At 35.0% G+C, this 16,356-nt stretch overlaps 1 protein-coding gene across 2 annotated transcripts in view; it reads right to left on the bottom strand.

The window, feature by feature from the left end:
* The window catches only part of LOC115210883 (TBC1 domain family member 13), a 91,511-nt gene extending 78,022 nt beyond the window's left edge, over positions 1 to 13,489 (bottom strand). Inside the window, exons 1-2 of one of the 2 annotated variants that reach the window (XM_029779656.2) lie at positions 13,038 to 13,489; positions 11,729 to 11,802 (exon numbers count right to left, since the gene is read on the bottom strand). In XM_029779656.2, the coding sequence (XP_029635516.1) occupies positions 11,729 to 11,802; positions 13,038 to 13,057 (94 nt within the window). In that variant the 5' untranslated portion in view covers positions 13,058 to 13,489. Of the gene's footprint in view, positions 1 to 11,728; positions 11,803 to 11,902; positions 12,359 to 13,037 lie in introns of those variants that run through there. The other variant, XM_036506177.1, reaches the window with a different exon arrangement.
* Between the last annotated feature and the right edge of the window lie 2,867 nt (positions 13,490 to 16,356).

Genomic DNA, 16,356 nt, shown 5'->3' with positions numbered 1-16,356 from the left:
CGTTGTGTTAACAACAAACAAGATGAGGACAAATATCCGTCAAATGTAAATGATGAAATTGCTTTTAATATAATAATTTTGGCAAAGGAATAGAAGTTTATTAATATTCTATGAGTATATTTTTCAAGGTGGGGTGAGAAGCAATAGATTATATAGACTCTGGAATCCACCTTGAACTTTATCTATTGACCACAGAGAGATGAATGTCAAAGTACATCTCAGTGGGTTTTGAACTAAGGCTGACCACCCTTTAGCAGCTTTGATGGTCAAATGAACAAACAATTGTGCATAGAAAAATGAATAGCAATTATGTGACTAATAAGCAATTCCAAGAATAATTTTAGTACCAAAATAATATTTGATGTCAAATATAATGAACTTCTCTATAATATTCCTCCCAAAATAAAACTTCCTCAAACATTTATTTTCCATCACAATGCACGCAAACTACTTTTGAACTACATAGCCTCATTTTTTAACCAAAGACAATTCTTCAGATTACAGCAAATCACTTTGGAGAAAATGTGCAAACTTTATTCCAGATATCTAAAAATACTGAGCAGTAGAAATATGATAGATACTGTTTTGGAAGAAATCCAGGATTTAAGAATGGTAATAGTTAGGATCTCTCAACTATCTCAAATAGCAAACTTTAACATTTGCCAGAAAACGAATCAGTTAATCAAAATCAGAGTGGTGAATGGAAACCAGCCTAATCATTATGAATTATTAATCATATTAGATAGAATTTATGATTATTAATTATTAATCAGATTAGAGAGAATTTATCTTTTACTTTAGATGTTTCAGTCATTAGACTGCAGCCATTCTGGAGTACCACATTGAAGGTTTAAGTCAAACAAATCAACAATTGTTTTTTTTTTCTTTAATATAGTTAGGTACTTATTCCATTAGATTCTCTTGTCAAACCACAAAGTTAAGGAGAATTTAAGCAATACCAGTTATCCAACAGTGGGCAGAACAAACACACACACACACATTACTAATTAAATATTTATTACTAATTATTAATTGCATCATCATCATCGTTTAACGTCTGCTTTCCATGCTAGCATGGGTTGGAAGATTTGACTGAGGTTTGGCGAACCAGATGGCCGCACCAGACTCCAATCTGATCTGGCAGAGTTTCTACAGCTGGATGTCCTTCCTAACGCCAACCACTCTGAGAGTGTAGTGGGTGCTTTTACATGCCACCGGCATGAGGGCCAGTCTGGCAGTACTGGCAATGGCCATGCTCAAATGGTGCTTTTTATGTGCCACCTGCACAGGAGCCAGTCCAGTGGCACTGGCAACGACCTCGCTCCAATATTTTTCATGTGCCACCAGCACAAGTGCCAGTAAGGCAACGCGTGTAACAATCAAGCTTGAATGGTGTTTTTTACGTGCATATTTAATCTTAATATGTCTAGGCAGGTTTAGATTCAAAATATGCTGGTCCCTGTACCATACATCATAGGGGAATAACTTCTCTCTTTTATGATGATGGTGTCCCTGGATGTCATGTGCCAATGAGCTGAGTGTGTAGAACACAGTGTCATCTTCAGAAGGGAGAAATTATTCTCCTGTGATGTACACTAAAGTGACTAGTGTATTTTGCGACTGAAGTTGCCTAGATGTAATTAATCATCCCAAATCATGCTGTACACAAAGCAAATACTGATCATGATATATGGTTAAGAAATAGGTGCAGGCATGGCTATGGGGTTAAAAAACACACTTTGCAATGAGTAAACTGTTGCTATTTTATATTTTATTTTGTGTATGCACATTGTTGGTTTTTGATTTTGTCGACTACACAGTATAGTAGGGTCAGTTGGGCACTGTCTGTGAGAAAAACAACACCATGATGCAATTCACTCTGCCAGAAATTTGGAAATCACATGCTGTACTGCTTGGCATCTGTGCCAGATGCTCCAATATGAACATTTTAGAGTGTTTGGGGGTCAATCTGAGAACAGTTCAGAAGATTCAGAAAGAGTTGGATGAGTCTAATGGTGATTACAAAGGTATGGCAGCTCAGAAAACTCACTCTGATTGTTCTGATAAGAAAAGAACTCCTAAATTTGTTGATGAGATTGAAGCCATGATTGACAACGATTCCTGCAAGTCAGGGATATGGGAGTGTCAAGTTTCTTATCAGGCAGGTAGTGCATGAAAACATTTAGTATTCCTCATACAAGATGAGAAAGGGCCAATTTTTATCCCAAACCATCAAGGGCAAGAGGAAAGATCATGCTATGAAGCTTTTGAACAAACTTGAGCATCCCTTCCAAAAGAACATGCTTTGGTTTTTCTCAGAGAAAAATTTCAGCCAGGATCAGATGATGAACACAGAAATACTGTTGGTTTGCCATCATCCCAAAATATGCACCAAAAGTGATAAAAATCAAACATCCATTCAACATCAAAGTGTCTGAAGTGACCACTAGTGATGGCGATGTTATGCCTCTATTCATCTTCCCACACAGCCTAACACTCAACATGGAGGCCTACATCAAGTGCCTGGAGGTGGTAGTGCTGCCCTGGGTCAAGAGGGTGGCTGCTGGAAGACCCTATGTCTAGCAACAGGACACAGTACCATGCCACACAAGCAGGAGAACCCAGTCATGGCTATCAGACAATTTCTGCAACCACCACATCATCACTAACATCTGGCCACCTAACTCCCCAGACCGTAAACCCCTTGGTTATTATGTGTGGGGCGCAAATAAAACTCCTTGTAACACCAAAGATGAACTGAAGGCAAGGATTATGGCAGCATTCACCAACTTAAACAAGGAGACCATCCAGAAGAGTTACAGGAGATTCTGAAGTCATCCAGAGGCTGTGATTGAAGCCAATGGCGATTTTCTTACCATCAAAAATTAACAAAAGCTACAGCTTCAACAAAATGTTTCCTGCATTTAAATACAAAGAAACATCTCTGTTAACTTCATAAATTCAAAATAATGATAATAAAATGAAAGGCAAAGGTGACCGTGACAAAATTTGAACTGAGAATATAAAGACAGGCAAAATGTTACTCAGCATTTTGTCCATCATGTTAATGATTCTACTAGCTTGCCATCTTAATAATGATAATAATAATGGTTTCAGATTTTGTCACAAGGCCAATAATTTTGTGGAGAGTCAATTACATCAACCCTGGTGCTCAATTGGTACTTATTTGATTGACCCTGAAAAGGTGAAAGGCAAAGTTGATCTTGGTGAATTTTGAACTCAGAACATAAAGGTGAACAAAATGTCACTAAGCATTTTGGCTGGAGTGCTAATGACTCTGCCAGCTTGTTGCCATGATATTATTAATGATAATGATGATAGTGGTGGTACTGGGTATTGGTTGTGATGATGACGATAGTGATGATGATGGCAATGATGATGATGGTGATGATGAACAGCAGCATTAAAATATGTTTTTAGTAATTACATAATACATGTTGATTAGTCAGTCACAGGTTAGCTTGACTGAACAGACATATGATCGACAACATTCCATCTGTGACCATGCTATCCTGCCCAATACATCCTACCTCGTTTATAAGAGCGATTTGAAGGAGATGTGACAGCTACTTCCAGTAGACTGAACGTCCACATAAACACAATGGCTCTGTTGTTGGCTCAGCATAATGCAAATTTATTTAGTATGTATTTCTCCTATGATTCTCACATTTAACTATGTTAAAATATTAATATTCTACTGAAATTTTAAGGTGGGAAAGTGTTGTATCATCTCACCAAGATTTTTGAAAGAACCACTTAGACGTTTAATTCACACAGGCCATTAATTAACGCAAATAATTTGCAACAGAAATTCCAACAAGAGTGATTTTAGTTATTAAATTAACTCTGGCTTTACAACAGAAAATCTAAATAAATGTAAAATATACAACAGGATGCTTCGCATGAGAATATCTGTTCATTACATAATTAGAGTAATTAGTATCTACTGAAGTTGAAACTTTTCAAATGTTATTTTTTTATTAATTTCATTTCATTTACTTATCTTTAGCTTCTATATAATTTAATCATATAACATCAATCCAATGAAGGAGCCTTCATATGTTTACTCAACAGATAAGAAATAGCAACCAAATCTCTTTCATATCAGACCACATCTTTAAAACAAAGACATTGTAGAATGTAATCTGGGGTACATAGTATGTCTTGAAAAAAAAAAAAGAGAAAAAAAAGGATAGCCATGGCTGGGATGTCTTTCATCATAGGTCTGCTTATCCAGGGCTAACCTATGGCTAAATTACAACAACACTGTACAACCCAAGCTGCTGCATTTCATTCAAAAGCCAGTCCTATATTGTCACCAATATACACACAAGGATTGTTATCAGTGATAACAAGTCACAACTACATCTCATGTCCAAACACATTCAAGTATTATGAAGGATAGGAGTGGCACTATTCATAACCAAAACAACAAAAACACATTAAACATATTAAAAAAAGCATAGAAAAATATAAAACAAATATAATAGTTTTCTATGTCAACATGTCATATTTAATCACACAGAAATATATTAAATAATAACCTTCTACATCCTTAAAACAAACAAACAAAAACAAAAAAGGATAGCTTCTGTAATTTTTATATTTAACTTTGGTACATTTATTAAGAGAACCTATCCTTGTAAAATATATCTGGCATCATCATCATGTCATTTATAAATCCTTTGAAGGACAAGAGAACCACCATTTGACTGTTCAATTTCTAGAAACAACAATCAAATCTCCTTCAAATCACATGCATCCATCTTACAAGTAAAAATGAAAGAAAAAAAAAAGAAGCAAGACAATGAAGTTACTTATATACAAAAAACCATGATAATCACAGCTGGAATGTCTTTGATATCATAGGTCGCCTTTTTCAGGACTAACCTAGAAACAACAACCACAACAAAAGATGAAAAGCCAAATTAATCTCAATGGAATTTGAACCCAGAATTTAAATTAGATGCAACCAATTATTGCAGTTCCCTTACTCTAGCAGCTAACAGTTCCTACAATATCACTCTGAAATAAAGTGATTACAATATTTGATAATTAATTAGTCACAAATAAAATAAATCAATTATACTTCATTTAGTACATTTTAGTCAACAGGGTTGCAGACATCAAAGATGGTGGGGTGCAAGTTGAAATTATTGTTTACCATAGAAACACTGACAAAAAAAAAATGGTTGAAACCAACCAAATGGGCATATTGTGTGTGTGCATCTTTGTGCCTGTGTGTAAGTATACATATATATATATATATATATATATATATATATATATTTCCGGCTTCACAGACCCCAGTTAAACCATCCAACCCATGCTAGCATGGAAAATGGACGCTAAATGATGATGATGATATATATATACATACACACATACACATCAGGGGTGGACCCAAGGGGGGCCTGAAGGGCATGTGCCCGACCTCAAGAAAAGATGTGTGCCCTTCTAAATAATGTTATTATGCCCTTTTCTCCTGGAACTGTATTCCCTTCTGACCATGTGCCTGCCCTTCAAAAACTTCCTGGCACTGAGCCAGCATGTACATATACAGGGAGTTCAGTCAAAATTTGATGATTTCTTATGCTGCTTTTCTTTCAGGTACAGCTTGAAGTGTCAATGGCATTGAACAGCAAAATGATTAATAGATGAGAAAAAGTTAGCTGACGGGGAGGACTGGAAGCGATCTGAATATAGGAAAAGAATTACTTGTATCCTAATAATTCACATTTGGCATCAAAATGTTGACATCATGACTGCTGTTTAATGCTTTGTGAACATTGTAAAGGTGACAAGACATGGACTGCTGCAACAGAGACTATGAAGCTGTGGCCAGCAGGGAGGGATACAGCAGGTATTCTGAATGAGTTCACATGCTGGAATTCTTCCCCCCATTTTCAATAGGGCCTAAAGCTCAATTCAGCTAGCTATGTGAAGTTGCTGGAGACTGGTCAAATTCTGGATAGAGAGCATTGCTGCTGGAAGGTAGTATGTGTGACCACAAGATTCACCTCCTTACCATACCTCCAGAAAGAGTCAAAAGTGGTTGTCGAATTTCTATGACATCTCCAGCCCCTACTTCTAGCATCCTAATTCCCTTCATTGTAATCCTACAGATTACTAAGTGAGGGCACGGTTGCGAAAGACACCAGCCTGCAATACCAATGCTAAGCTAGTGACCAAGATCAAAAATGTGCTTGAAGATCTCCCAAAGGACACAGTAAGAAATGCATAAGCCAAGTTCTGGAGCCATCTTGAGGCCATAGTGAAAGCTGAGAGTGATAACTTTGAGAAAACTGGATGGGATATTGAGTTCTCTTTTTCTTTTATGCAAACTGTTAAATTTAGCCTAAACATCCAGTATATACACTTCTATGTGTGTGTGTGTACATAAGCATTTTCATTTTTTTCCAAATAATCGGCAGGATGTACAGAGGGACTCAATGACCATGAGTCCCATGTGATGGTACTTTGTACATATATATATATCACATGTGATCACATGACCGACCAGACCATCAGATGTTGCTACACATCGCTGGTCACAATGCATTCGCATTGTTTTAGCCTTCGAATGACGCCACCCCGCTAGCTAAGCAAGCAGGCCAACAGAAGAAAGAGTGAGAGAAAGAGTGGTGAAAGAGTACAGCAGGGATCACCACCCCCTGCCGGAGCTTTTAAGGTGTTTTCGCTCAATAAACACACACAACGCCCGGTCTGGGAATCGAAACCGCGATCCTACGACCGCGAGTTCGCTGCCCTAACCACTAGGCCATTGTGCCTCCACATATATATATATATATACATAAAATGTATGTACATTATTTACATTTGGCGGATATTTGTTCTCAGCTTGTTTGTTGTTATCATAATGTTTCGGCTGATATACCCTCCAGCCTTCTTCAGGTGTTTTGGGGGAAATTTCGAACCATGTTCGAAATTTCCCCAAGACACCTGAAGAAGGCTAGAGGGTATATCAGCCGAAACATTATAACAACAAACAAGATGAGGACAAATATCTGTCAAATGTAAATAATGTACATAATTCCTCATCTCTTAAATATAGAACTGTATAAAATGTATGTGTCTACATTTATATTTATATGTAGTCAAAGCAAAAGAAGAAGGTCAATATCATATCATTATCTATATTTATAATTATTCTCTTATATTTCAAATTAAGCGGGTTGTTTATTCTTTAATTCTTTTACTGGTTTCAGTGACCTAGCAAGGTATCCTCATGCTAGGTCACTGCCCTCAAAGATTATAGTCAGTTATATCAAAACCAGTACTTTGAGACAAGTACTTATTTTGTTGAATTCAGAAGGTTAAAGGCAAAAATCTACCAAGTCATTCAGGATTCCAGGTCAACTTGATATGACAAAGTCAATATACAGAAAGAAGCATCAAAACATGACTAATAATTAATACATGATTAGAAGTTTGTTTCCTAACCACATGGTGTCCAATTCAGTCTCATTGTGTGACACTAGAGTCTTTTGCTGTTGTCCAGACTGACCAAAAACATGTGAGTGGATCTGAGCGACAGAAACTGAAAGAACCTTGTGTGTGTGTTTGTGTGTGTGAGTCATCATGTGATAGTTGTAAAGAGTGTCACTACCATATAAGTTGTGTCATTCATTTTCAATAGTCTGTGAAAACATGTTGTAACCAAGTAGAAATATTACCTTGTTTGGAAACAAGTGAGGGTTGATGACAGATTGGGTACCTAGCTGAAGAAAATCTGCTTCAAACTGTCCAACCCATGCAAGCATGGAAAAATGGATTTTAAGATAGTGATGATGATTAATCAGAGTGATTATCAACAAAATGCAGAAACATGTGTGTGCATGTTATGTGCGTTTGAATGGAATGAACCTGTGTGAGAGCAAGATCTAAGGTAGGCATGGCTAAGGCTCACAAAGAAGACATAACAAGAAGCTGGGCTGGAGAAGATCCATCAACTTCACGCAAGCATGGAAAAATAGGTGTAAAATGATAATGATGATGATTTACATGTTCACTGTCACTGTGAAAAATTGGAACACAAAACCAAAAGTAAAAAGTGCAAAATTGTTTTGAATAAATTTTACTACACATACTGAGTAGTTTTATATGCACAATCTGTTAAATAAAACCAGTGTGTGTGTGTGTATAAACATTATTGATACATCAAACAGTGTGAAGTCACATAACACATATCCATTGAGCATGTCATATTGATTAATGTTTACATTTATTTAAACTTCTTCAAATAAAAATTCAAATGTATCTATATATAATCCTCATCATCATTTAATATCCATTCTCCACGCTGGTATGGGTTGAAAGGTTTCACAGGCGCTGACCAGCTGGAGAGCTCCCCATGCTTTTGCCTGTTTTGGCATGGCTTCAATGGCTGGATGCCCTTCCTAATGCCAATCACTTTACAGAATGTACTGGGTGCTTTTATGTGACACTGGCACAGGATGTGACACTGGCATGGGATGTAGCACCAGCACATATACGAATGCATGTATGTATGTCTTTCATTCTCTTATCAATTTCTTTGTTCATTGCTACTCAATTGTTTGGTTTGTTTCTCTTACCTAGGATATTGCAGGTTCTTGTTCATTTTTCACTGTTCTTTGGAAGAGTACAAATTAGAAGCTCATTAGGAAAATGTTAAACTAAAGTGACACTTTTTGTATATAGTTACTGTTTATCAATTCAGAATGTCATTATACATCAGATATGAAGCATGGATTTCATTATCTAATGGTCTCTCCACATGTATAGTTTACAACTGTAACATGTGATAAGACATGAGCAAACATTTATTTAACAATATAACCAAGAGATTATTGCCTACCATACTTGCTGCTTACCATGAAAACAAATATCTATCATGTGATGCCATGGTAAAAAAAATCATAACTGACAACATGACATCATTACATTGAGCTGCAATCATCAAGAACCAACAAACCTATGATTTATCGTTTGCAAATTATGTAGAACAACAATTTTATAATTTTATATACTAAGCTGAAAATATTTTAACATTCACTGTCATCATCACTTAATGTCTACTTTCCATGCTTGCATGGATCAGATGGGAATTTGCTGGGACAGGTCTCCTACAGCTGCCCTTCTTGGTACCTGTCTTATTTCCAAGCAAGGTTAAATTTTCCCCACAGAAACTGGAAACAAACAATCTTGCTTGTATAACAAGGATGCTCATTTACAACTCTCATGTGATGTCTAGACAAAGACACACACACACATATCTTTTTATCTTTTACTTGTGTAAGTCATTAGACTGCAGCTATGCTGGGGCACTGCCTTGAAGAATTTTAGTCAACTGAATCGACCCCCAGTACTTATTCTATTGGTCTCTTTTGCTGAACTGCTATGTTATGGGGACATAAACACACCAACACCAGTTGTCAAGCAGTGGTGGGGGACAGACACGAACACACACACATATATCTATACATGTATACATATATGATGGGCTTCTTTCAGTTTTTGACTGTCTACCAAATTCACCCACAAAGCTTTGGTCAGCCTGAGGCTACAGTAGAAGATACTTGCTCAAAGTACCACACAGGAAGACTGAACCTGGAACAATGTGGGTGGGAAGCAAAGTGCTTACCACACAGCCACACTTGCATCATTAATTATAATATCAATAGTTTTCAACAAAATGGCAGATGCCTTTGAGCAATCCATCAACATCATCATCATTACACTAATAAATGTGATTTCATTGTGGAATCAAGTTAAGCCAAAGCTGAACTTGAGTACTGAATTCCTGGTAGCTTTTTGATTCTGCTAACTTTGAACCAGAAAATGAGTGTTCAAGTTACAGGTATAAACAAAAATCCAAAATGAGGGAAAAAGTGTAAAAAATAAAAAAAAAATTTAAACGGGCAACTTCTTTGTAGCACAAAACATTTGTGCCCCAAATATTTGAAAAACAGGTAAGGGTTAACAATAGAGAGAGCATCAAGACATAGGATGATATTATTCCAGTAAGTCTCGTCCAACACATACTAGCATGGTAAAGGCATGAAATCAATGATGATGATTCTTGACATGACATCATTGAAGATGATATAAGTATACTTCTGTAAAACAATTCATAATTTCTTTATCAATGAGATATGTCATATGTCCATATTAGACAGAAACATTATACTTTGCACCCTTCTAAACAAGGTATTAGAGAAAGAAAATATAAGACTATCTTACGAATAAAGAAACAGCTTGATTGATATAATGTGTAAATGACACAGTCTCAGGTGGAAAATAAACTGTATAAAGCACTTGTTTGTACATGTAAATTAAATTTCGAATGAAGCTTTAAAAGTAATGGTTTAGAACATCTGTCAAACAAAATGCCGTGGTAATTTAAGCGAAGCAGAGTGGGATGATAATCAGAGAATTTACAAAGAAAGTCTGCCACAAGAATTACAATGTAATTGGAAACCTTAAAAACGTTTATTTAATCAGCACACCAACAGATTATGAATAGCTGATTTTTTTTGTCTTTTTTTTTTTTTTGTCTTTAGCAAGTGTGTATGTCGAGGTAGTGAGGTGTGCAGGGAAGATGGTTACTTCAGTGAAAGAGTGCTGAAAAACGTCCTCATTAGGTTAATTCTGATTTATTACAAAAAATAAAAAAATAATAACGAAATATGTGAACTGCATCTCACACACCAACCACAAAAAAAAAGTCGAGATTTATACACCAAAAGAATTCTAAAACAAAGTTTTTATACCCGACCAAAGAAAAGCATCAAGTTTCCTATGATGAAATTGCCTATTAAGATTTGCCTTCCAGTTGGCAGTCTTCACAGATTTAAAATAAATTAATCTTCAGGTTTATAACAAAGTCCATTTTTTCTCAATTTACGATTGTTCAACCGGTCATTTAATAAATTAATAACTGAAGCCCATCTAATAGCTGAATTACATAAGACATTAATGTTTACTTTGATTAACTGACAACAGTAATTAGCATCTCAAACTTTCACCAACAAGTTTAAAGTAAAAATCCGTTATTCAACTAAGAGATGATATTTAATTAAAAAATTACATTCCTAGAAATGAACGTAAAAACGAAGTTTTTTTTTTATCTCCAAACACCATGTTTGTAATCGATAATTAAACATAACGCAGATTTTTGTTTTGATTTGTTTTTGAGACTAAATCTATGTCTAGGATACTTTCCATTAATTTTTAAATTCTAGATTAGCAGAGGTCAAAAAGGAAACAAAACAAAACATAATAAATAATGTCATTTACGTTGAGAGATACAAAACGAAACACACTTTCAGGGGTTCATTTACGTTTATATGTAAGATGACCACAATCGTTCGAAATGATGATAACAAACCGATATCAGAAAACAAGACGATAGCAGCAACCATTGTGAGATAACAAAAAACACAAAATACACAACCTAAATATATTTCGACATTTATAATAATCTGAAATGGAATTTTTTTTTATTTCAATTCTGAAAGCAGCCGCTGAAGGATGTTGTAAATCTCCGCCACATGTAATTAATGAAGTTACTAGAGAAGTCCGTATTTTACAAGTTTCAAATATAAAAACAATGCACGTTTTCACAAGCAATGCAAAACAATATGCGATAGATATGAAACCAATTATAAAAAATGAGAGAAATTTCGGAAAATTTTATATTTACCACTGAAACATAATTTGCGTAAGCTTTCCATATCAATTTCTTCAGTGTCCAATACCTTGGCGAACTGTTTTAATCTAAATAAGTAAATAAACAACAAATAGGTTTGACTTAGTTGCATATGACGTGAATGTTTAGTGTTTATTAGCAAATTAATTAATGATAATGTTTAATTACATAAAGCCCCAGGGTTTTAGGGAAAAGGACCCCTTGGTGTTCATGCCTTTTCCAACAGTATAAGCACACTGGTTGGACCTTAGAACAATTCTAAAACAGAGCCAACTGTGTCGTTGGAACCTTTAGAAACAGCAGGCCAAACTCTCCCAAATCATACCGTAAAAGTACTGAAAACGAGAGGAAGCATTATACTGTGAACCTTGAACTACATTAATCCAAGATACACAATGGCAAAGAAACGGATGGGGTGAATGAAATGCCTTTGATCATAGCTCTGCTCAATCAGATTGACCAGGAGCTAAACATTAACAGCCAGTAATAATTATTTCTTCTACAAATACGCAAGATTTGCAGAACAGAGTATGACAGTGTGTGGCATTCATGTAACTCTCAAATGGTAATAATTTTCTTATATTGACAGAAGGCACAGTAAGAGACAGGGGTTGAACGGAACATGTCAAGTACTGATTATGTGAACACCCATGGGATGAAAAACGGAGTCGATTTGGGCGAGATTTGAACAGACAAATAATAAACCGAAACTAATAAAGCATGTTGTTTGTAGTTCTGCCGTCCCAACTCCACCTTTGTCACTCAGTTTATAACGATAATCTGTACTAATAACACTAACGATAATTTTATATTTTTAAATGCAACTTTAATAATAATAATAATAATAGATAGTTTCTGTTATAATACATAAACAGAATTATAAATAAATTGTGATCTATAATCAAAACACCTAACTGATTGATTGATAGTGTCGAGAAATATAAACAATGGAAATCATAGTGAGAATTGATAGTTATAAGTCGATATCAAAGGAAAATGAAAGTTTCGTACAAGTTAAATATAAGGATTTTGTAGCATCAAATTATAATGAACAGGTTAAAATATAATAAAAACATAGATCGCATTTGTAGATTTTGAGAAGTGTTGTAGAAAGAGTAAAGGAGGCGTGTCGTTAATACACCTGGCAAACTTTGTCCGGCAGTAAGTAATATAGAAACTGTCAACATGGAAATTTAAAATTAAATTAAAACAATATTTTCACAGAAGAATATATACGATAAATTAACTTTCTAATAAATGTCAATAACTATTCTGATAGCTTGTTTTTGTTAGGTGTTCTTACCTTGTTCTGTAAGCTGCCATTTTTAGATAATGTAAAGCTGAATTTATCAATCAGTACAGATTCGTATATGCAAGACACTTGTTTGGTACCAAAACTATATCAAATACTTTTGAAGGAAAGAAATAGGCAACATATTTTAGTTTGAAATTCTTTCACATGAAAATATTCGATTCTGGATCACTAAATTGCTTTGAAATAAATACGTAAGAAAAAACTAGCATTCGATAAGCAGCCGCTTCAACTCACGAGATCATTCCCGATAATATTTGTTTCTATTGACCCTCTGAAATATCGCTATGTTGTTGAGTAAAGGCACCAGTGGACGACTAATTGAAAAAGTCTTAAAAAGAAAAAAGAGTGATAGTGAGAGAAGATACTCGTGATTATATTTACACTTTATCTGTCAATAATACGTGTGTGTGTGTGTGTGTGTTTGTATATGTACGTGTGTGTGTGTTTGTGTATGTGTGTGTGCGCGTGTGAGAAGTACTTTTATATATTTGTGAAGAGAAATGATTTCCTGCTAATATGAATCAGTCAAGTTTATTGACATCCCGGTTTGTTTTTTAAACTTACGAACTATAAAGATAAGTGTACCTAAACTTTTCCCTCAGAAGGATACATAAAAACTGATGCAGTAGAGGCTCACATACATAATATAGAGTTGAAAAACTTCGATTATCCTCACAATTATTCAGAGAAAAAGAAACTGCTACGGTGCTCAAATTCTCAAAATAATAATAATAATAATAATAATAATAATAATAATAATAAAAACATAACTCATATGATATCAGCCAATCCAAATTTCTGGAAAATATGAACAATGCAGATAAAGCTAGGTGGGAAAACCAACAGACATATTCCAGCCTTGCTAGATCTCCTCAGCTATGCATATTCATCTCAGGTGATGAAACGGAGTGATATGTATGTATGTGTGTGTATGTGTGCATACTTATATACGCATGTGCGTGCATGTGTGTGTGTGTGCGCGTGTATGTATGTTTGTATGTACTCTGATAATTTCAATCATTTGAAGTTTTCTTGTACGGAAGGAGCTGGTTTCTAACCAAGGATACATAACCCCATTGTTAGATTGTAGATAACAAAAGCAAATTCACATTTTGAATATGAGAAAAGACTTGCATATTTTTACTGTTCCACTTACAATTGTATTTGTGATGAGCATGTTTCTGAAAACCCCCACTTCTCCAGATTGTCACTATGGCATTTACTCACAAAACCAAGTGCACCAATTATTATTGATATAAATGTAAATTTGGGTAAAAAAGCTGGAGGTTTCAAAGCAATTGTCATCTTCTTGTCCTTTGATTCTCAAGGAGATATTAACATCAACAAATCTTGACATGTTCAACTTCATCTTTCGTCCCCATGAGGCTGATAAATAACGTAACAGTCAAGTACTAGAATCAACTTAATCAACTAATTCCATCTTCAAATTTGTGGTTTTGTGTCCATCATTGCAACTGCCACCACCACCACCACCACCACCACCACTACCACCACCACTCTACCACCACCACTACCACCACCACAACCACTACCACTTATATTACATACATCTTGTATGTAATATACATATTGTGAGTTGAAAAACGTCAATTAACTGAGATTTATTTTACAAGTAGAAAACAAAAGTCCCTCTTGGGGTGTTTAAAATCCAAAACAGAATTTTTGATTATCTGATATTGCAAAAATAATTTAAACTCACTATACTATATATGTGAGACTCACTCTTATATGTATTTAGAATACAAAATGCTACCCTGAGGTGTTTTCCCTCAGCCCTGTATTAAAAATTGTTTAATGAAGCATGCTAGAATTTTACTTTTGGTAGTATTTATTTAATAGTTCAAGTCAGCCATCATTTAAATGTTTAGGAGAAAATGTTAGGTTCCTCGATCACTGAAGATTTCTCTTGAAAGCATATCTAACTTTCAGCACATTGATGCACATCATGGCATTGTACAAATTTTGTTCCCTGTAGCTGCATTGTGTTGCACTGAGAGGGGAGATAACTCATGCAGCAACATGATGCGTCAGCAGCTTGCAAAAGATTAAAATTGCTAGGACAGCATCCCAATGATTAGTCCGTCTATTCAGAACCAGCAAATACTTCATCCCAATCTATAACAATTACTGATATTCCACGAAACTCAGATGATGCCCACAATAAAGTTGAAGCAGATACCATTCCACAAATTCAGACCTGGAATGTTTAAGCTTAAAGTCAAAACTATAGGCAAATAAAATTACTATATTTGGTATTGTTGGCCAGAAATAATTGTCACTAGGCATTAATAATACTCTGTTTGGTAAGGTTGACCTTTGGGTATATCTTTGAACTCTCTTATAATGTCTACTAGCAGTTTTTCCAGCCAATCATCATGTCAGTTTTTGATAGGATTTTGGGCAAGACTTTTGATAGAACTTTTGATGTTGGGTAGGGGTTACATAATACCATTCACCTTACTACTTGATTTGTACTTTATTTATCAATCCAAGAGGGATGAAAGACAAAACTGACAGCAGCAGAGTTTGAAGTCAGAATGGTAAGAGCTGGCAAGCACCAGATGCTCTCACTAATTTACCAATTCTATGCCCTTTCTGCCAATCATGTAGTCCTCATAATAAGAAAAAATATTTCTTGCATTGACATTAAGCAAGTATTTATTATAGGAGAAGGCCTAATATTCTTTGTGGTGAGGAGTGCCCTGAGGATTTAAAAGTGGGTGAACAACTTGCCGTGTTTAATAAAATTGAGATGGTTTAAAACTTTTATAACTTGTAGAAACAATACAGGCCTGAAAGGAGAATTATATGGCTGCAAGCACCATTTTGTCTTCTTTAAAAAAGGAAGAGGTAAAAAAAATATCATTGATATTTTGGTTGGCCAATAGGTGGTGAGAATGGTATTTGTCACTTTGAGAACCACAACATTAGGTCATACATTTTGAGCAAACAGTCAAATTGAGCTTAGTTACTATATTGTTTGTTACTATATTGATATTGAAAGGATAAAAGATATTTTCCATTCACCAACAGTGGAATTTTAGTTCGTGATGTGAAGGGATGTAGTTAAATATCATTTAAGTTGGTCATCATTTAGTGGAGCTGGTCATTTAGTCATTGTTGATAGTTCACAATATTAAGTAGGCTGCAGTAAAGATGAAAATGACCATTAATCATATAAAAACATTTCCATATTCTTTATTACTCAGAACATTTGTATTTACATATGTACAACAGTTATTTGACTAAAATGGCATACATGAGATGATAAATGTTATAGTTAAAA

Source organism: Octopus sinensis, linkage group LG1, assembly GCF_006345805.1.
Source record: "Octopus sinensis linkage group LG1, ASM634580v1, whole genome shotgun sequence".
NCBI lineage: Eukaryota > Metazoa > Mollusca > Cephalopoda > Octopoda > Octopodidae > Octopus > Octopus sinensis.
This window is presented reverse-complemented; position numbering and strand designations above follow the sequence as displayed.